Source organism: Phacochoerus africanus, chromosome 8, assembly GCF_016906955.1.
Source record: "Phacochoerus africanus isolate WHEZ1 chromosome 8, ROS_Pafr_v1, whole genome shotgun sequence".
Lineage (NCBI taxonomy): Eukaryota > Metazoa > Chordata > Mammalia > Artiodactyla > Suidae > Phacochoerus > Phacochoerus africanus.
In genome coordinates this window covers 169,910,740-169,931,698 of record NC_062551.1, presented here as the reverse complement: position 1 = coordinate 169,931,698, position 20,959 = coordinate 169,910,740, and the positions used below count along the sequence as shown (strand labels likewise).

The 20,959-nt window shown below is 41.5% G+C and overlaps 1 protein-coding gene across 4 annotated transcripts; it reads left to right on the top strand.

Annotated features, from left to right (window-relative positions):
* Positions 1–2,505: 2,505 nt before the first annotated feature.
* On the top strand, positions 2,506–8,385 carry EXO5 (exonuclease 5). 4 transcript variants are annotated; one of them, XM_047789574.1, is made up of 3 exons: positions 2,583–2,720; positions 3,237–3,568; positions 6,873–8,385. In XM_047789574.1, exon 3 carries the CDS (start codon positions 6,900–6,902, stop codon positions 8,010–8,012), a length of 1,113 nt encoding a protein of 370 aa, XP_047645530.1. In that variant the 5' UTR covers positions 2,583–2,720; positions 3,237–3,568; positions 6,873–6,899; the 3' UTR covers positions 8,013–8,385. The 4 variants fall into 4 exon arrangements, 3 of the variants coding, with proteins under 3 accessions (XP_047645529.1, XP_047645530.1, XP_047645531.1); XM_047789575.1 differs by having other exon boundaries at positions 2,604–2,720; positions 3,476–3,568; XM_047789573.1 differs by lacking the exon at positions 3,237–3,568 and having other exon boundaries at positions 2,506–2,720.
* Positions 8,386–20,959: the final 12,574 nt, after the last annotated feature.

The window sequence follows — 20,959 nt, the reverse complement described above, 5'->3', positions numbered from 1 at the left end:
TAGACCTTTTTCTCCCACTGGACATAATCTGGAAGACTTTGTCCCTGGAAGCTAATGGCAGTGGAAGGGAGGGAGATTGCCTATAAATGGAAAAATAAAGAGAAATAAATCTAAGAACCAGAGAGAGAAAACTCAGTTCTGGTCACACTGACACCTGGATCAAGCCTCACCTGAAGCTAGGGCACCTGCATTTTCAACCTGATAAATGAATAAACCCTAATTGATTCAAGGGTTCAAATATCCTACATTTGAGGCTGCCTGTTTTAGCAAAAGCATAGCTCAGTCTTACATCCTTAATTCATTCCCATCTCCCCAACTTCCTAGCTTAGGGCTACCTTTTCTGGCTTTCTCCAACTAAGCAATGCCCTGAAAATGACCAGAAATTAGTGTTTGGCTGAAGACAGGCTAATCTTAGTACAGAGAAGAGAAGAGTCTCAGATACAGAATATTGTCAGTGGGCTTCTCAAGCATATAAAAATCATGTCAGTAATTGTTCTAGCACCTATGAGGAACACAAACTGGAACAAGATAAATTCCTCTCCCTTAGGTTCTGATGCTTGAGAACAGCACCTTCAAAGAGAAATATAATGTGAGCCACCACATACATGTGAACCACATAAATTATAATTTTTCTAACAGCTACAGCAATACAATAAAAATAAGTAAACTTAATTTTTAAAATATATTTCATATAGACACAATATATCCAGATATTATCACTTAACATGTAATCAATATAACTATTAATAAATTACCTAATTTTTTAAACTAAATCTTCAAAATAACATTATTTTTATAATTATAGCATATCTCATTTTGAAGTAACCACATTTCAAGTGCTTAAGAACCATAAATGCTTAGTGGCTACTGTGTTGGACAGTGAAGCTCAAGAGAGCATTCATATAGATAAACATTTTTACCATATAAATACGTAAATGGAAGACTAATCAGTGTGATTTAGAGGTACAAATTCTATGCTCTAAGATAATAAGATAATACGGAAAGAGGAAAACATATCTGTGTCCGACAGTATTTCCATGGTTACAGATATCCCTGAAGGTGGAAGAACTAATTCAATGACTTTTGTAAACGGATGGGCCTTAAATGACCAGCCTTCTTAAGATAGCCTTTTGGGGAAAGGGTAGTATTTTTTGAAATTTGAGAATGCAAGTTTTGGGGGAACATCGTCCTGCTGTCTAGGATATTTCTTTTCCCCATAGCATGACCACTTTTGAATCCTCTTCATTCCACCCAGCACCATTGCTCCCTCAACGGTTACTTGAAGATAACAGGCCCATGCATGGAAGGGTTAAAGAGGGGCTTCGGTGGCATTGGGAATTACATCCTGGTGAAGGAAGACTATACTTGGGAGGAGGCAGAAACCTCTCTAGCTTCAATAGAGCAATGACCACTCAGATTTCACTTAAGATTTTCCTCAACTTTCATATTTCCAAGAACAGGGACATTTTCCTACACATCCACAAGACATTTTCACACTCAGGATATACACAATTGACACTATTATCTAATATGTGTCATGTTTAAATTTCCCCAACTGACCCAAAATATCCTTTGCAGTTTTTAAAACAAAAACAAAAACAAAAACATTTTTCTATTTTTACTTAAGGACTTTTTCCCCATTCAAATGTCGGAAATGTATTTAGGTCTTTAATCCTCCTGGAATTGAGAGTTGCGATGAAGTGAGATAGGGGTCTCATTTTATATTTTGTTCATGAGGATACCCTATTGTAGCAGACTGTTCATTGAAGAGACATTCTTTTTTTTCTCCATTGCTATGTCTTGCTGCTTTTGTCATAAATCAAGTTTCCAAATATGTGATAAAACTGTAAAGAAAAGGAAAGTAATTGTCATAAAAGTCAGGCTAGTGGTTTCCGCAGGAAGGAGGCATGGGAGTGTATTTGGTAAGGGCCTGATACCATTCTATTTTTTGTTGTACATGATGAAATGTCTGTTCAGTAATTACTTAACCTTTATATTATACTTCAGGATATAATTGCGTTATATTTCCTAATAAAAGGACTAATTTAAAAGTAAGCCAATAGAAAAAACACATTGATGAGACGAGCACTACCGTCTTTGTGAAGTGAGTGGGTGGCTGTCCCCTCAGCTGTGCAAAGAAGGGGACACAGAATCCACGGTGACAAGGCACAGATGCAGCAGTAACGAGCAGAGACTGGTTTGGCGGTAGCCGGGAGCCCCCGAGGGTGAGAGCGAGCTTCTACGTCAAGTAACAGCGCAATCACGTTCCAAATCCAGCCACACGCACAGCCAGCGGCGAACAGGTACGGCCTCCTCAAGCGTAGACTCCAGCGTCCAAACCCTCCGCCCATCCAGCGAGGTGGACTCCTGTTAGAGCCGCAGACTCGCGAGGACTGGGCGGCGCCGCTGGGGCCTCTGGGAGGAGGCGGTCCTTGGGCGGCGCCGCTGGGGCCTCTGGGAGGAGGCGGTCCTTGGGCGGCGCCGCTGGGGCCTCTGGGAGGGGGCGGTCCTTGGGCGGCGCCGCTGGGGCCTCTGGGAGGAGGCGGTCCTTGTGCAGCCGCCGGGCCTTCTGGGCCTGGTTTCCTGGAGGCTTAATGCGAAGTGGGCAACGAAAGGTCTTCGGGGGGACTTACACTTGCGCGTCCCGCGGAAGCGTCCGGGAGCGATGCCAAAGCTGCGTTGGGAACGGTGGAGTCCGGGGTTCGGAGGAGCATCTAAGGGTAAAGGAAGCCCGGCAGATGGGGTGGAGGGATGAGGGGTTGCGTTTTGGCGCCCAGGGATCTGTCCCCGCGGTTGCCGGGTGGGAGAGGCTCCGGCGCAGCCGCTTATCTCGTCTGCTCCTGTGGGTTCAAGACCTTCCGCGCGCCGAAGACCCTGCTGTCGGCTAGGATCCCTTCCGGAGGCCAGCGACCCCTTGCTTGCTCCTTGTAGGGAGTGCCCAGTAGACTTTCGGGCATGCATGGAACTCCTGGGGGGACGGTGGTTTGGGGCCGGTGGGAAGGTCCCCGCTGAAGGCAGAAGTACTCGGAGCCCGCAAGTCCGGGCAGCACCGAACAAGTCAGGATGTTGAAAGTGAAGGCAGTGGCAGTTCCGCAGGCGGCAGGAACCTATCAGAGAGGAAAAGCCTCTATCCTGAGATCTGTGCCCGAACTTCTGGGTCGAGGTGAGGCTGAAAGAGGGAACTGACCTCGGAGCTCCTGGGGGACCTTTTTTATTGCTGACACTTTTACTTGCAGGGAGCAGGGATGGGATCAAGTCACTGCAACGAGGGTACTGGGGGGAAACGAAGAAGTCACGGAGAATTTGCCCTCGGAGAGAGGTGGGCCTTACCCAGGATCTAGGGTGGGCAACAATGTGCAGTGTGGATCAGAGAGGAGGAAACGCCGCAATGTGAGGGACGTCGTGAGAAAGGACCAAAAGTCCCTGTTCACCACAGCAAGGCCCAGAGTTGCTAATCTGGATTCTCCGATTACAGACCTGATCTTTGAGAGCTCCTTTCTCCACCGCCAGCCTTGTCATTTCAGCATTCTGCCTTTCCCTTTGAGGAGGAAGATCAACCAAGTCCCAGGTGAGTAAAAGTTTCCTCTCCTAAAATGTACTCTCATTTGTCAGAGGGAATAGCTATACTATCTCATCTCTTCCTTGGGAAGAAGGAGATTCATGTTTGCTGAGTGCCAGGAAGTATATACTGTCATCATTCAGTTGTTTGGATAGGTGCCTATGGTTTGAAGGAGCGCTTCTAATTTTAAAGGAGTGGCAGCAGCCCCAGGAAAACTAAAAACTTTCCGAAGAGTAATCATAGGACAAGTAGCCTACTACTAAATACTACTGACCTAACCTGGTTCAGAATCCAGATCTGTAGGACCCCTAAACTCTCTGTGCTGGTGTTTCCCAAACACCCCATTCACTTACCTCCACCAACTATTTCTGCCACACCTATGTACTCCCTATATTGTTATTCTCATATTTTTAATTTTTTACTTACATTTATTTAAAAAAATCAAACTTGTCCTGAGAAACACTGCATATGAAATTATTCATTTGACGGATGCTGTAGAGGCTTTATATACACTCCAAGATGTATCTGAAGGTGTTAGTCTATGTACCATGTAAAATCATCTCCTGTCAAAAGATACAAATTGCGTTTGGGACGCGATGCATTGTATCATGCTCTTGCATGGATTTTTTTCCTGCAGTGTCCAAGCAACACATCTATGTCTAAATTGTCCATCCCTCGTGCCTTGTTTTCTTCTTTAGATGAATAATTCCACAGATAATGCCTCCCTTTTATGTCTTCTCTACAAACATTTCACTAGCTGTTAAGGGCTATTCTGTTTCGAGTGTTGTTTGTTTGTAGAACAAGTAGGAAGTCCATACATCTCAGGACCTTATATTCTCTTTGGGGCATTAATACGTACACAGGAAATAATCTAAACCAGTACTGTCCAGGAGCACTGTGATCAGGGACGTGTTCTAGGTCTGTGCCTTATAATGTGGTACCCATCAACCAAATGTAGCTGCTGAACATTTGACATGTGCTGAATGCAACTGAGAAGATGGGTTTTAAATTTTATTTAATTTTAACTAGTTTTAATTTAAATAGCTATATGTGACTGGTGGCTGCATGTCATACACCTCAGGTCTAGATATTTGAAGTTTTCAGGGTCAGTTGATTTGGATTTAGTGTGCTGCCCTGCAGAGGGGTTGGGTGGTGGGGGTGGGGGCAACCCAAAATATACATGTTAATGGCCGTTTAACTTGCGTTTCTTGGTAGAAGGTGAGGATCCTCTTCCATTTTCAGGAACTTCATGGTCCAAGTAACATTACTCATTTTGAAACTATCATCATCCAAGGCACATGGTTTAAGACAGTTGTGCAGATGTGCAGCTTCTGTGTTTTACTGCTATGAAGCGTCTCATAAAGCAGGAACTTTATAGGATATACCCAAAAAAATCTCAGCCTTGCATTATTTTTGTTCATTGCAAATAACTTTTCTTCCAGTTATCTGTGTTTTCTTTCATTAGGGACATGTAGACTGTTTGAAAATTAGTTAATAGCAATGATAACTAATATTAATACCATTTTTGAGGTATCAGGTATTAAGCTTTTAACACGGGAGTTGGTGCTTACAGCTCTTTCATTGCTGATTAGAGTAGCAAGGAAGAAACTTGGCTCATAGTTACCTCAGTTCGTCTTAAATTCCTTGTTATTTTCCTGGCACCCAAGGTCACATACTAGTGGGCTGGTCATACCTTGTTTTGTTGTGTTTTCTCTCTATGCAGGGTTAGGTGTGAAGTAAGAAGCAAGGCTTGAAAAGAGTGTCTTCACAAGATAATCTGCCTGTTTTCTTAAGATTAAAAATACTTGAGGAGTTCCTGCTGTGGCACAACAGGATCCCGGCCTGGCACAGTGGTTTAAAGGATCCAGCGATCCAGCATTGCCACAACTGTGGCTTGGGTCTGATTCCTGGCCCAGGAGCTCCATGTGTTGTGAGGTGGCCAAAAAAGGAAAAACAAAACAAAGAAAAACTTGATAGAACAATCAGACATAATGTATGGCCTTTGTTGCCTGGTTTAAAGAAAAGCTCTCCAAGATGTTTTTAGGGCAGTTGGGGAAATTTGAATATGGACCAGAGTATTAGGGAATTATTAATTTTGTTGGATGTGATAATATTATAGTTAATGTAGGAGCCTTCTTTGGGAATGTATGCTGAAACATTTATATTTGAAGCATTGTGGTGTCTGAAATTTACTTTAAAATAATGCAGCTAAAAAACCCAAAAATGTGAAAGAAGCAACATGTCAACAGTTGTTTATCTAGATTATACTCATTGTCCTTTCTGTTTGCTGTATTCATTAAATTGTTACAAAAAGAGAGAGTAGTTGTCCCACCGTAGAGTAGTGAGATATTGGATGTGAAGCGCTAAGTTCAGTGTCTAGACACAATAACTGTGCAACATATATCTTCACAATTAGTTGTAGCAAAATGCAGTGATACTTTAAGAGTGTTCATTTACAGATACTTCCCATCATAAGCTGATTTCTGGTAGAGGGAGGAAATAAACTTAGTAGGAAACACCCACTTCTGTAATGTTAGGAGGGATTTATAGTCAGTGAAGGTAAAGTGAAACCCACCAAGAGCTTTTTCTCCTTGCCATTTTCTTCTTATATCTTGAATACAAAAAGCAACTGATTTCCGCATGTTGCTATGAAGGTCCTCTCTCACTACGTCATGCTGTGACTTTGCATATGAGCAGATCTATTGGTATTTATCTATCATTAGTCTTTGAATTTTGCTACACTGTGTTGCTGAGAACTGCGTTTAAAAGCAGTCATTGTAGAGCTGATTTTTCTCAAGGAATAGTTTGGTTTTGAGATTTATTTTCCTAGTTAAGGACCTCCTATCAAAGGAATTGTAGAAGTGGTTCAGTGGTTCACTGGCAAACATTGCTCCAACATTTACAGTGATCTCTTTTCACTTAAAATAATGAAATAATGTCCCAGGCCAATAGAATTTTCAGGGGAAAAAGGCAAAACTCAAATCTCCTTTTAAATGGAGAAATTGGAGGCAAGGAAGGTGATTTGCTTAAAGTCACAGACAGCATGTTAATGCCAGATTCAGGAATAAAACTACTTTGCACTTAAAAAAGTTTTGCAGGTGTTCATATATGGATGATGCAATGAGCCCTATTATTGTAAATTGTTCATCTGTTACAAATCTGTAGCCATACTAACTGCTCATAAGTAAATAAGCACTTTTAAAGGCTCTATGTAAGTAATTAGTTGAGAATGTTTTTTTACTTTATTGGAATTTGAAAGTTCTTTTAAGAAATTTTTTATTTGGATAATGCATTTCTTTAACATGATATGCAGGGCCTTTGCTCAATCCAGAGCTGCGCCATGGCAGAGACTGGGGAAGAGGAGACAGTGTCAGCAGAGGCCTCAGGGTTCTCAGACTTGAGTGACTCAGAGTTTCTGGACCTAGAAGATACACAAGAGTCAAGTATGTCACTTAGCGAGCCTGGCCCTTCTTCAACACTCCCTGAGAAGCATGGCAATCTTATAAGCTTACCTACATGGAAAGGAGGATTGGATGTCTCATCACCTATGGAGCGATTCCATCTTAAATATTTGTATGTCACTGACCTCTGTACTCAGAACTGGTGCGAACAGCAAATGGTGTATGGAAAAGAGCTTCCTGGTTTCTTGACACCTGAGAAGTCAGCTGTTTTGGACACTGGTGCTAGTATCCACCTAGCTAGAGAACTAGAAGTTCATGACCTTGTGACTGTCCCTGTCACCACGAAAGAAGATGCTTGGGCAATTAAGTTTCTGAACATACTGTCAATGATTCCTACCCTGCAGTCAGAAGGGCGCATCAGAGAGTTCCCAGTGTTTGGAGAAGTAGAGGGTGTGTTTCTTGTTGGAGTGATTGATGAGCTGCACTATACAGCCAGGGGAGAGCTGGAACTGGCGGAACTCAAGACACGCAGGCGCCCTGTGCTCCCCACGAATGCTCAAAAAAATAAAGACTGTTTTCAAGTCAACCTGTACAAATACATCTTTGATGCCATGGTACAAGGGAAAGTGACCACTGCTAGCCTAATCTACCACACAAAACTGCATCCAGAAAAGCCACTGGGACCTTCAGTACTGAGGCATGCCCGGCAGGGAGGCTTCTCTGTGAAGTCCTTGGGTGACCTCATGGAGCTGGTCTACTTGACTCTAACACTGTCTGACCTCCCAGTTATCGACAGCCTGAAGATTGAGTATATCCACCAAGAGACTGCCACTGTGCTGGGTACAGAGATAGTGGCCTTTGAAGAGAAGGACGTGAGACGTAAAGTGCAGCACTATTTGGCCTACTGGATGGGCCACCGAGAGCCTCAAGGGGTTGATGTAGAGGAGGCTTGGAAATGCCGGGCATGCAACTATGCAGATATCTGTGAGTGGAGGAAGGGCAGTAGGTTGCCCAATTCCATGCTAGAGCCTCAAGTCAAAATAGCCAAATGAACGGAAGATGTGCCTTCAGGAACTTTGATCTTTCCTGCTCCTGACGTACTCCCCAGAGTAAAAAAGGACCAGTCTCTGAGCTTGACTTTCATGGAGAGTGTTCCTGTTGTGGTTCTTTCCATGTTTCCTCATCCTCTCATCTACCCAGATCCAGGACCAAGGCTCAGGGGTGAGCGGAGAGCTGGGGTCCTACTGCCCCCGGAGCTTCGCGGTGTGTTGTCAGGGCAGATGCTCATCATGGCTGGAGCAAAGGGACCCTCCAGCGATCATCGCTTTCCTGAGGAGATTCTTCAGTTTCTTTTAAGTCTCTTCCCCATTCTTTTCTCAATCAAGTTTTCTACATCTTATATAATAAATAAAATGAAACACTGTCTAGGTTGTTGGAACTGGGATTTTTTCGTAATCTCAACCCTTCAAAGGGGACCACCACAAATACTTGTGTGTTATTCCAAGCCTTTACATATATATATAAACATATTCCTGAAGTAGTAGAATGAGCAGAGCAAGAATTTAGAAGAAGGATAATAAATATGCTCAAAGAAATAAAAAAAATGAAATAGAAACAGGAAATCATGAAAAAAATTAAATTAGGGAGTTCCCACTGTGGTACAGTGGGTTAAGAATCTGACTGCAGCAGCTGGGGTCGCTGTAGAGGCTCAAATTAAATCCCGAGACTGGCACAATGAGTTAAAGGATCTGGTGTTGCCACAGTTGCAGCATAGGTCACAGCTGTGACTCAGATTCAATCCCTGGCCCGGGAACTTTCATGTGAGTGTGGCCTTAAAAAAAAATGAACGTAGTAAACAGGAGAAACCTAATACTTGAAGTAACGTGACGTTCACGCACTGCACAATCTAGCAGTGCCATGTACAACAGGAAATACGAATGAGAATTTCGTAGCACTTTTACAATAGTGAGACCCAAACCTAGAAACCACCCAAGTGCCTGTCATCGGAAGAGAGTATCACAGGTACAGCAATCAAAATGCGTGCGCCGCAATGACGTGCAGCCATGTGGGTGGGTCTTAGCAGCACAACTGTAAGTGAAAAAGTAGGTCCCAAAAGTTACGTGTGGTGTGATAGTCTCCTTATAAAGTGAAAAACAACAAACTAACACCATTTTAAGATACTCAAAGGTAATGGAGCGGAGTCTCAATGGAGGCCTTAGCTGCAAACATCACCAAGACCAGAGGGAAGAATACGACCATCGCCTGGACCAGGAAGCTTGTTTATGGGCACAGTCCTGGAGGATTTGCGAAAGTAGGTGGAAGGCAGTGGTGGGGCTTCCGTATCAACTAGAATAGCCGGCAGCACGTGGTGAATGTTGTTAGTGTGACTGCCTGTTGTACATGAGCTGTTCAAAGCTGGGCGTTTGTAGGAGTTACAGCAGGTTGCCTCTGGAGGCTTTCTGAGCTACACATACTCATTTCTTATGGACAATGGGAATCTTGTAATAACTCTTCCCATATATGGAGGGAATATTATATCCCAGGCACTGTGCTAAGTACTTTTATGATTAAATCTATATACCTGATGCGGGAACAGAAGCTTAGAAGGCTTATAAAACTTGCCCAAGTTCCAGTTTGAAAGTAGTTGACTCCAGCCTAGATATGTCTGATGCAGTGCTTATGCTCCTAACTGTTATACTGTAAAATTGTTCTTGTATTAGCTGCCTTCTCTGTGCATTGTTCTAGGCCTTAAGAAGTTTGGGCCATGGTGAACTGGACCTTATGGGATAAACAGTATTAAGCTAATAGTCTTCAAGAAAAGAACTTGCTCTGCATTCTGAGCATCATCTTAGTTATATTAGAATCTTTAAGAAGTGGAAAAAGAGGAGTTCCCGCCTTGGCGCAGCGGAAACGAATCTGACTAGGAACCATGAGGCTGTGGGTTCAATCCCTGACCTCGCTCAGTGGGTTAAGGATCCAGCGTTGCCGTGAGCTGTGGTGTAGGTCGCAGACTCGGCTCAGATCTGACGTGGCTGTGGTTGTGGTGTAGGCCGGCGGCTGCAGCTCTGATTGAACCCCCTAGCCTGGGAACCTCCATATCCTGCCGGTTCGGCCGTAAAAAGACAAAAAGACCAAAAAAAAAAAAAGTTTAACTTTTAAAATTAAAAAAAGAAGTGGAAAAAGAAATCTGTTGGTTTTAGACAGACTAATTTAATAGAATTTAGTCAGAATTCTGTGATTCAGTAATTCCCTGAGCTCTCAAAAATTCTTATTTTAAATGAACATCTTGGTAATCACTTTATGATTTCTTACAAGATAGTTGAGGCATCTGTGGGGTCACCCCAGGATCACTGATGCTGTTCTCTATAAGAAATACTTACTTGGTTTGCAGCTTCCACATATCTTTTTTTTTTTTTTTTGTCTTTTGTCTTTTGAGGGCCACACCCAAGGCATATGGAGGTTCCCAGGCTAGGGGTTGAATCGGGGCTGCAACCGCCAGCCTACGCCACAGCCACAGTCATGCAGGATCCAAGCCGCGTCTGCGACCTACACCACAGCTCAGGGCAACGCCAGATCCTTAACCCACTGAGTGAGGCCAGGGATCAAACCCACAACCTCATGGATGTGAGGTTCATTAGCCACTGAGCCAGGACGGGAACTCCCCGCATATCTAATGTTATCTCTCCCTTGTGAATTCTGGGTAAGATGTCTGACCTCCAAATTATGTAATTTTTAGATGTTCAGTGAGTGGGTAATTAAAAAGAAATGTCACAACAAAGCCATTTATTGATTTTTATTTTTTTAAACTTGCTTCCTGGGTGGGAGAATGGGTTTAGTACCTAAATTAGGATTATGTTCAACTGTTCATAATAGATATTTCCAAAACAATAGTGGCTAAACAAAATAGAAATGCATTTCTCTCTGGTGAAAAAGAACCCTAGATAAAGGTAGTCTAGGTCATGATGACCCCATGTCCTGGAGCCAGGTTCCTTCTCCCTTGTTTCTCTAAAACCAGACAGCATCTCCTACTTCATACTCCACAATGGCTCTCCAAACTCCAGTCGCTCATTACACATTCAGCATAAAGCTGAAATAGAAAAAGGGCATCATTTTAGGACACTTCATACATTTGCAGCCCTTACATCCCACTGGGCCAGACTTGGCCACCTGGTCATAACTAGCTCCAAGGGAGGTTGAGATCTGTAATTTTTATTCTGGAAACGCATGTATGCACAGAGAAATTGGAGATTCTGTGAACTGCAAAAACCAGAGGATGGATCTTGCGTAATAGTTTACCATCTCTGCCCCATTGAGATTTTCCAGTAACAGAGCTTGCACTTTGCCTGCCAAGGATCCTACACTCGGGAAAAGAGGAAGATGTGTACATGACTAACTGAACCGGCCTCCACATTCATTGCGGCACCAAAATATGTCAGAACTAACCATTCTCAATTTAGACTCATAATTAAAAAATCTGATGTCATCCACTAGATGGAATCTGGACAACTCTTTCCTCACCTTGCATATCCTGGGACAAAAGCATCAGGCTGGAAGGGTCTGAATTTGAATCTGATACTTGCAGGCTCATTGGAGGTGTGCAAGAGACAGATCCTCAAGGCTGTGAGATTCTTGGAGGTTTAACTAATGATTCTGGACATCCCATGGCACAAAGGGAACAGGGTTCAGAGGGTCCTGCTGAGAGTAATTGTGTTCTGGCCCTCTTGCTTTGTGTATTCTAGCAGAGAATACAGGTAGGTAAACAGGCAGTAACAGAGCCATGCGATGAGGCCTGGTATCGGGTGGTCTGAGATACTCGGAAATCTATACTGAACTTTTGGGGGTCAGGAAAGCTTTCTGATAAGAATGAAGGCTGCTGAACCAAGGGCATTAGCTAGGTTGAGAAAGTTTGGGCAGTAATTTTTCGGGCAGATAATGGGATGTGCAACAGCCTGGCAGAAAAAGAGTATGGCGGGTTCAAAGATCAATGAAGTTGACTAAACTTAGATAATAGGATGAAGGGAAATAGGAGAAGATGAAACCAGAGAGGTAAGGAGAGTAGATTATGTAAGACCTTATAAATCTTGTTTGAAGTTTGGGAGTGAGAGTTGAAGTTCTTGCCCCTAATTTCTCTTTTTCTCAATCTTAAAAAATTTGTTTTTTCTTGTAAAATACGTAACATACGTAACATCAAAGTTACCGTTTTAACCCTTTTTAAGTGTACAGTGAAATGGCTTTAAGTGCATTCATGTTGTACAGCTGTCTCCGCCATCCTGCAGGACTCTCATCTTCCCCAGTGAAACTGTCTGTCCACTTGGCATTTACTCCCCATTTCTTCCTCCGTTCAGCCCCTAGCAATCTACTTCCCGTCTCTGTGAAGTTGACCACTCTAGGTATCTGACTTAAGAGGTGTCATACAAATTTGTCTTTCTGTGACTGGCTTATTCCACTTAGCATAATATCTTCAAGTTTCATCCATACTGTAGCATGTGTCAGAATTTCCTTCCTTTTTAAGACTGAATAATATTCTATTGAGTAAATATCTCTTTTTTTGTTTGTTTTTTGTTTTTTGTCTTTTTAGGGCCACACCCATGGCACATGGAGGTTCGTTCCTAGGCTAGGGGTCTAATCAGAGCTGTTGCCGCTGGCCTACACCACAGCCACGGTGATGCCAGATCCAAGCCGTGTCTGCAACCTACACCACAGCTCACGGCAACGCCGGAATCTTAACCCACTGAGCAAGGCCAGGGATCGAACCCGCAACCTCATGGTTCCTAGTTGGATTCGTTTCCTCTGTGCCACGACGGGAACTCCTATTCTGTAAATATCTTTTAAAAGTAAATGGAATCAAAGTTGTATTCCAGAGGAGAAGCTAACTTGTTAAAAGTTAATATGTTGCAGGATGATTTATCTCAGATGGACCTGAAATTGGAAGTATTGCAGTGGTGTCCAGTCCACCAAGTTACGTGCTTGTCAGATCCTTAAATGTGGAAGCAAGAGATGCAGTGGTCCTGTTGGCATGAGGGAAAGGGGAGGCTACAAGCCCTGGAGGCCTGGATGAAGTGAAAACAATGAGCTGTTTTGAGTTCCAGGTCAGTATCCTAGGAATATTGATTATATTAAGCAGAATCTGTGAATGTGGACTACAAGTAAGCCAGGAGTCATTATCCTAGCCTCAGTTTCTTCAGTTTCACTGCATTTCATTTCTCCTGTCCTTCACTAATATCTCCAAGAATCATAACATCCATTGGATCTTTATTGGGAGTGCCTTTTTCCAGTCTCTGATTTAGCATGGTATCCTTTGATGAACAAAATTTTACTGAAGACTGGTTTCAGTGTTTCACTAGTCCTTTTTATGTCTCATTTAAGGTCTGTTTTCCTACTTCACCATACCTCGCTTCTTTTACTTATCAATTTATTTTGGAGTTGTTTCATGTTAGTGTTTATAGTTTACCTCTTTCCTTTTGGGAGCTGCAGAGGATTCCATTGTAAAGATATACTACTGCTTATCTGGCCAGGCCTTTATTGATGAGCACTTAGGCTATTTACTGTCTTTTCCTATTCCAGATGCTATAGTAATATACACCAGTTAATCCTAAATCCCCCAAAAATCTGTCAATGGACAGTTGATGAGTTTCTTCAAGATATTTTTATAGATGCACCAACATATATTTAAATGCAAAACGAATATGTGTATGGAGTTCCCGCCGTGGCTCATTCGGTCCCTGACCTCGCTCAGTGGGTTAAGCATCCGGCATTGCCCTGAGCTGTGGCGTAGGTTGCAGATGTGGCTTGGATCCCACAGTGCTGTGGCTGTGGTATAGGCCAGCAGCTGTAGCTCTGATTCAACCCCTAGCTTAGGAACTTCCATATGCCACAGATGTGGACCTAAAAAGCAAAAAAAAAAAAAAAAAAGTGCGTACTGGGGGGGGGGGGTGATTAGGCACAAAAATCCTCTGTAATGTGCTCGTTTTACCATAGGTGTATTTTCAAATTTGTGTCATATCTGGAGAACCTAGTATTTCATTGTGTTGGTTAATATGATTCATCACTTACTTATCCCTTCCCAACGGGCACATGCAGGGGTAGATAGAGACACATAAATGTACGCAGCCTGTATACGAATATGTGACTATTTTTCTACTCTTCCTCCTATTCCAAGGCCTAGAAATTTTTCGATATAAGATGTATTTGAAATACATCTGGATCCAGATTGCCCTGAAGAAATATTATACCTTTTAGATCCCAGGATCCCCCAAAGCAAGGGTCTTTTGTAGTTATCTTTAAATACAAATAGATTTATTTTTCTTGTCATTGTATGATGTAGCAATTCAAATTATTTTCCAGATAGATGTACATAAAAGCACAAGTTTTTCCACACCTTAACACTAAGTAAGTATTATAATTCTTTTTTGTTTTTTAGGGCTGTACTCACAGCATATGGAAGTTCCCAGGCTAGGGACTGGGTAGGAGCTACAGCTGCAGGCCTACACCACACCCTTAGCAACGCCAGATATGAGCCATGTCTGTGACTGACACCACAGCTCATGGCAATGCCAGATCACTGGCCCACTGAACAAGGCCAGGGATTGAACCTGCATCCTCCTGAATTCTAGTTGGGTTTGTGACACTGAGCCATGATGGGAACTCCTATAATTCTTTTTAAATGATGGCGGTGTGAAATAATTGATGTCTTCACCTTAATATTTTAATTTGTACTATTCAGACAATCTCAAAAGATGAATATTCTTTATTATAACATACTTTTATGCATTGCTTATATTCACTGCCCATTTTTAATGAAGAATTGTCATCTTTTCAAATGATTCTTAAAGGCCAGTTTATTGCATGTCTTAATTTCCTTAATGGTGGATTTTTCTGATTAAATAATACATGTTCATTGTAAAAAATCCAAAAAATACATTAAAATATAAGGAAGAAAATACTCTTTAACTTTTTTCTACTATTATCTCTTTGGTTACTGCTTCTCTTACTTTCTTTTTATGGAATACTTTTATATGCATTTCTGTTGTATGTGCTTTCTGTATCTCCTATTTCTCTATCTCCTAATTATCTCCTTTTATTATTTTATTCTTTGTCATTTTCTCTAATACTGAGAAAATTATTTGTGGTGTTCTTCATCATCTTCAACCTAGAAAATATTTCTTTGAGTAGCATCCCCCTCTTCTCTCCTTCTGGACTGCTTGTTAGATTTGTATTACATTTCCTTGATCTGCTTTCTATTTGTTATCTTGTCTCCCATATTTTCCTTTTAATTTTTTATCTTTACATGCTAAGAATTCTTTGACCTGGTTACCTAGTTAAACTAATTAAGATTCCTGTATTTTTCCAGTTTTCTCATCTACTATTCAAGAAGCCATAGAAGGTTTTTCTTCAGTGATTTTTCTTTTCATGCCCCAATATTTTCACTGCTCTCTTATTTTCTCCTTTTTCCACACAGGGAGTAGATTCTCCAAGCATAACAAGTGTGGTAGATGCTTCACCTAAGTATTGAGCTCATAGGAACGTCCACACATAAATGGGGTAAATGTGATAAATGTGGTGTGGATTCAAACAGAGCGTAGATCTTTACTCTAATGGGGGATTCATACAGAGGGGACACTGTTTAAATGTAATACATATGGCAAAGGCTTCAGTTGTAACACAATTCATAGTCATTACACAGTCTGTTAAAATGAAGGTAAGAGTTTCATTCAGAGGAGAGGTATTTGCTCTCTGATTACAGTGGAATTAAGGTAGAATTTGATTAACATGTCTGAACAATCAAAAAATATGTGGAAATGAAATAACAGACTAAAGTAACCTTGAGTCAATGAAGAAGTCACTAAGGAAATGAGAAGTTATTTAGATTTAACTGAAAATGATAATATATTAAAATGTATAGGATACAGTGGTATTATCGGGAAATTAATATCACTAAATGCCTAATTGGATTTTTAGTTGATACCACTGATGCCATTAATTAGGAATCAAGGAAGACCTCAAATTACTGACTTCAGTTTCTGTCTTAAACCAAGGAAGGGAGAGACAATGAAATTCAAAGAATGCATAAAAATGAAATAAACATTGAGCTGAAATCAATGTAATAGAAGACAGATAGAGAAAAATGAATGAAACCAAAAGCTAGTTCTGAGATCAGTAAAGTTGATAAGTTCTAGCCAGAGCAATCAGGGAGGAAGAAAAGGGAGGACAGATAACAAATACCAAGAATGAGAGAAGTGGCAGCACTATAAATCGTGTAACTGTAGAAAGATAATAAGGGGATACTATGAACAACTTTATGCCAGTACATTTGATGGCTTAAATGATATAGGACAATTCCTTGAAAAATACAAACTATCAAAGCTCTCTCAAGAAGAAAATCGTAATCTAAATAGCCCGATATCTAATAAAGAAATTGACTTCGTATTTTAAAACCTTTCCACAAATGAAACTCAAGGCCCAGATGCCTTTACTGCTGAATTCTACCAATTATTTTTTTTCTTTTTAGGGCCACACCCACGGCATATGGAGGTTCCCAGGTTCCCAGACTAGGGGTCTAGTTGGCGCTACAGCTGCCAGCCTCCACCACAGCCACAGCAAGGTGAGATCTGAGCCACATCTGCGACCTACACCACAGCTCACAGCAACACTGGATCCTTAACCCACTGAGCGAGGTAAGGGGTTGAACCCTCAACCTCATGGTTCCTAGTCAGATTCGTTTCCACTGCGTCATGACAGGAACTCCTGAATTCTACCAATATTTAATGAAATAATACTAAAGTCTATACCAACTTGCAGAAAATGGAGGAGGAAGGATCAGCCCTACTCATTCAGTGATGCTGGCATTACTCTGACACCCAGACCAGATATGTGAAAAGAAAACTACAGACCAGTGTACCCTGTGAACATAGATGCAAAGATTTACAACAAAATTTTAGCAAACAGAATCCAGTCTATACCTGCCGTATAGCACTGGGAGCTATATCTAGTCACTTATGATGGAGCATGGTAATGTGAGAAAAAAGAATGCATACATGTATGTGTAACTGGGTCACTGGTGTACAGTAAAAAATTGAAAAAACCAGCTGTAATGGAAAAAATAAAAATCATTATTTTTAAAAAAAAGCATCCAATATATAAAAAGGACAATATGCCGTGACCAAGTGAGGTTTATGCCAGAAATGCAAGAGTGGTTTAACAATAAAAATATCAATGTAGGAGTTCCCATTGTGGCTCAGCGAAAATGAATCTGACTAGCATCCATGAGGATGCAGGTTCAATCCCTGGCCTTGGTCAGTGGGTTAAGGATCTGTCGTTGCCATGAACTGTGGTGTAGGTCACAGATGCGGCTCGGATCTGGTGTGGCTGTGGCGTAGGCTGGCACCTGCAGCTCTGATTCAACCCCTAGCCTGGGAACTTCCATATGCCGAGGGTGCATAAAAAGACCAAGAAAAAAATGTCAGTGTAATTCACTATATTAATATACCAAAACGGAGCCCACTGGTGGTCTAGTGGTTAAGGATCAGTGTTGTTACTGCTGTGGTGCAGGTTTGATCCCTGGGCCCGGGAACAACTTTTTTTTGCCTTATAAGGCTGCATACCTGCAACCTCATGGATACTAGTTGGGTTTGTTTCTGCTGTGCCACAGCTGAAACTCTGCTAACATTTTACTTAATGGTAAAAGAATGTTTTTCCTCTTGGTTCAGGAAAAAGGCAATTATGTCCTCTGTCATTATTTCTACTCATTATTGTAGTGGTAGATAAAGCCGATGCAATAAGTTACAGAAAACTTATAAAAGACATTCAGATTGAGGAGCTAGAAATACAATTTTATCTGCAGATAATATGATTATGTGGCAAATCCCATGGGAACCTTGAAAAAGCTAACTAGATCAACATTCAAAAATAAATTGTGGGAGTTCCCATTGTGGTACAGCAGAAATGAATCTGACTAGCATCCATGAGGATTCAGGTTCCATCCCTGGCCTTGGTCAGTGGGTTAAGGATCTGGCGTTGTCGTGAGCTGTGGTGTAGGTTGCAGTCGTGGTTCAGATCCCGCGTTGCTGTGGCTGTGGTGTAGGACGGCAGCTGTAGCTCTGATTTGACCCCTAGCCTGGGAACTTCCATATGCCATGGGTATGGCCCCAAAAAGAAAAAAAAAAAATTGAATTTCTACATTGTCACAAAAAACAATTGGAAATTCAGGAATATAATTTATAATACCAAAGTATGAAATATCTAGGGATAAATCTAGCCAAAAATATGCAAGACTTGTACACTGAAAACTAGAGAACATTTCTGAGAGAAAGTAGGCCTAGATAAATGATGAGGTATACCATGCTCGTGGATTCGAAAACTCAATATTGTTGCTATGTCACTTTTTCCCAAATTGATCTATAGATTCAGGACCCTAGCCAGAAAAGTTGCCTTTATGGAGATGAAGCTATAGATAATTTCACATTTATTCGGTATTAACAAATTTTATTTAGCACCTATTATATGCCAGGCTCTGGAAATACAGTCATAGACAAAACTAAGTTTCTACTCAAATCATTTCCAATGTGTGGAGTTTTTTCTCCCACCACCAAGCAATTCTCAGACACTAGCTGGGTATCCTACAGTTCAACTCAGTTTTGACACTACCTGGAGATAATGTTTGGACCCACACGTAAAGGGTTCAGTCCTTTACTGATGCCCCGCTTCTGATGCCAACTACATGTCCAGGTTATCTGTGCTTCTGACCTACTGGCTGTAGATTGGAGGTTCCAGTGATCCCCTCCTTGGTGTGATCAATTTACTGTAGTGGCTTACAAAACTCAGAAACATTTCCTAACTAGCAGTTTATTATTAAAGGACATAATTCAGAACAGCTAGATGGCAGAGCTGCATAAGGTAAGGCAGGGGGAAAGGGTGTGGGTCTTACCAGCCCTCTCTGGGTGCACCGATCTCTCCACACCTCCACATGTTCACCAACCCAGAAGTGCTCTGAACCACATTCTTTTGGGTTTTTATGGAGGCTTGATTACAAAGCCATGGTTGATGAAGTCATTGGCAATTGACGATTGATTCAGCCTCCAACCTCTCTCCCCCAAAGGTTAGGAACTTTCCCCCAAAGTTCCAGCCTCTAGTCACGTGGTTGGTTTTCCTTGCAACCAGCCGCCATTCTTAGGTGCAGTCCAGAAGTCACCTCATTAATATAACAAAAAAACACCATTCTCATCACTTAGGAAATTCCAAGGGTTTTAGGAGCTCTGAGCCAGAATTGAAAATGGAGGTCAAATATACATTTCTTATTATAAATCACAATGTCATAAAATATATGCCCTCATAGAGCATATATACTTTGAGAGAAAGAAAGGGAAAGGGAAGGAGAGAAATCAAGGATGGCTCCTGAATTTTTGCTTGAGTAACCAGGTGGTTGATACAGTTATTGAATTAGGAGAAGTCTAAATTTGAGGATGTGGTGGCAAAAGAAATTAACAGGTTTGTTTGAACATGTGAAGTTGGAGGTGGCTTCTCAGCCTCTAAAAGAGGAGATTTCAGGTAGGCATAAGGAATTAGAGGTCTGAAAATCAGGGGAGAGATGAGGGCTGGAGACACAGATTTTTCAGTTAACATCGAAGAAATGATATTTAAAGCCACAGGACTGATTGAGATCATTTGGAGAAAAACTTCAAAAAGAAAAGGCCCAAGGCCAATCCCTTGAGTAGCCCAACATTTGGAGGTAGAACAGGGGAAGAGTATTCAGGAAAGAAAATAGAGAAGTAGCATCAGTGGGGTGGGAGAAATGATCTTTTATGAGATGTTCTAGAAACCAAAATAAGGAAGTATTTCAATTTTATTGAGCGTGGTAGAGGTCAAATATGATGAGGACAAAGAAAATCCATTTAATTTTTCAACTGGAATTTCATTGGTAACTTGACAAGAGCAGTTTCAGGAGAGAAGTTAGATCAAGAAACCAGAGTGGACTGAGGAGAGAATTGGAGGTAAAAAAAAAAAAAAAAAAAAGATGTAGGCAGCAACAAGAAGCAACTGTTCTTTCTTAAAAATTTTTATTTTATGGCTTCATCCAGGGCATATGGGGTTCTCTGGTCAGGGATAGAACCTGAACCTCTGCATTGACCTGAGCCCCTGCAGTCAGCTTCTTAACCCACCGTGCCACAGTGGGAACTCCCAAGAAGTGGCTCTTTAGAGAAATTTTTCTATGAAAGAAAGCTAGGAAATGGAGCAATTGATCAAGTGAGCTACAGGTCAAGAAATGATTTTTTTAATGAGATATAAAAATGTCTTTATGACATTGAAAATGCCAGTAAAGGGCTACTAATATCAAGTGGGCTCTTAGTGCTGTCAGGCACTAGCGCTATATCTCCTAATCCATTCAGTCTCCCACATTCCTAAATAACATTATCATCTTAGATGCCAATTATAAGACATAATTATTTTACACATTACTAAGAAAGAAAAAAATGCTGCCAATTAAACTATGGCATGCCATCATTTGTATGAGAGCAATTTCGCAGGTGTTGAAACATGAAAAAAAGTATTAGAATCAAGGTAATACAGTGTTTCTTTTCTTTCCTCAAACCTCTCATACCTTCTCCCTCTCATCACTTTGAGCTTCCTATTTTACTGAGAAAATAGAAGCGCTAAGGATAGGACATCCTCATTCTCCTACCACCAGATCTATTCACTATCTGCAGCTGTCCTTAAAGACTCTTCCTCAGCTTTTATTTCAATGAATGAATTGCCGGTGCTCTTGCTTAGAAACTGATCGCCCAGTTGTGTACTGGATTCCACCCCCACTTTCCTCCTGTAACTTGCCTGTCTCTCCTGTATTGTTGATTTCCCCATCTCCACTGTGTCTTTTTTCTTTTTTTTTTTTGGCTTTTTACAGGCTACTCCTGTGGCATATGGAAGTTTCTGGGTCAGGGGTGAAATCTGAGCTACAACTGAGGCCTACGCCACAGCCACAGAAACACCAGATCTGAGCCACATCTGC

What these genes read in the sequence shown, in the direction of transcription:
- EXO5 (XM_047789573.1), top strand. Translation starts at nt 2,595, where the DNA reads ATGCGAAGTGGGCAACGAAAGGTCTTCGGGGGGACTTACACTTGCGCG. An exon ending in GTTCGGAGGAGCATCTAAGG is followed by an intron (nt 2,721 to 6,872) that starts GTAAAGGAAGCC and finishes CATGATATGCAG; the next exon opens with GGCCTTTGCTCAATCCAGAG.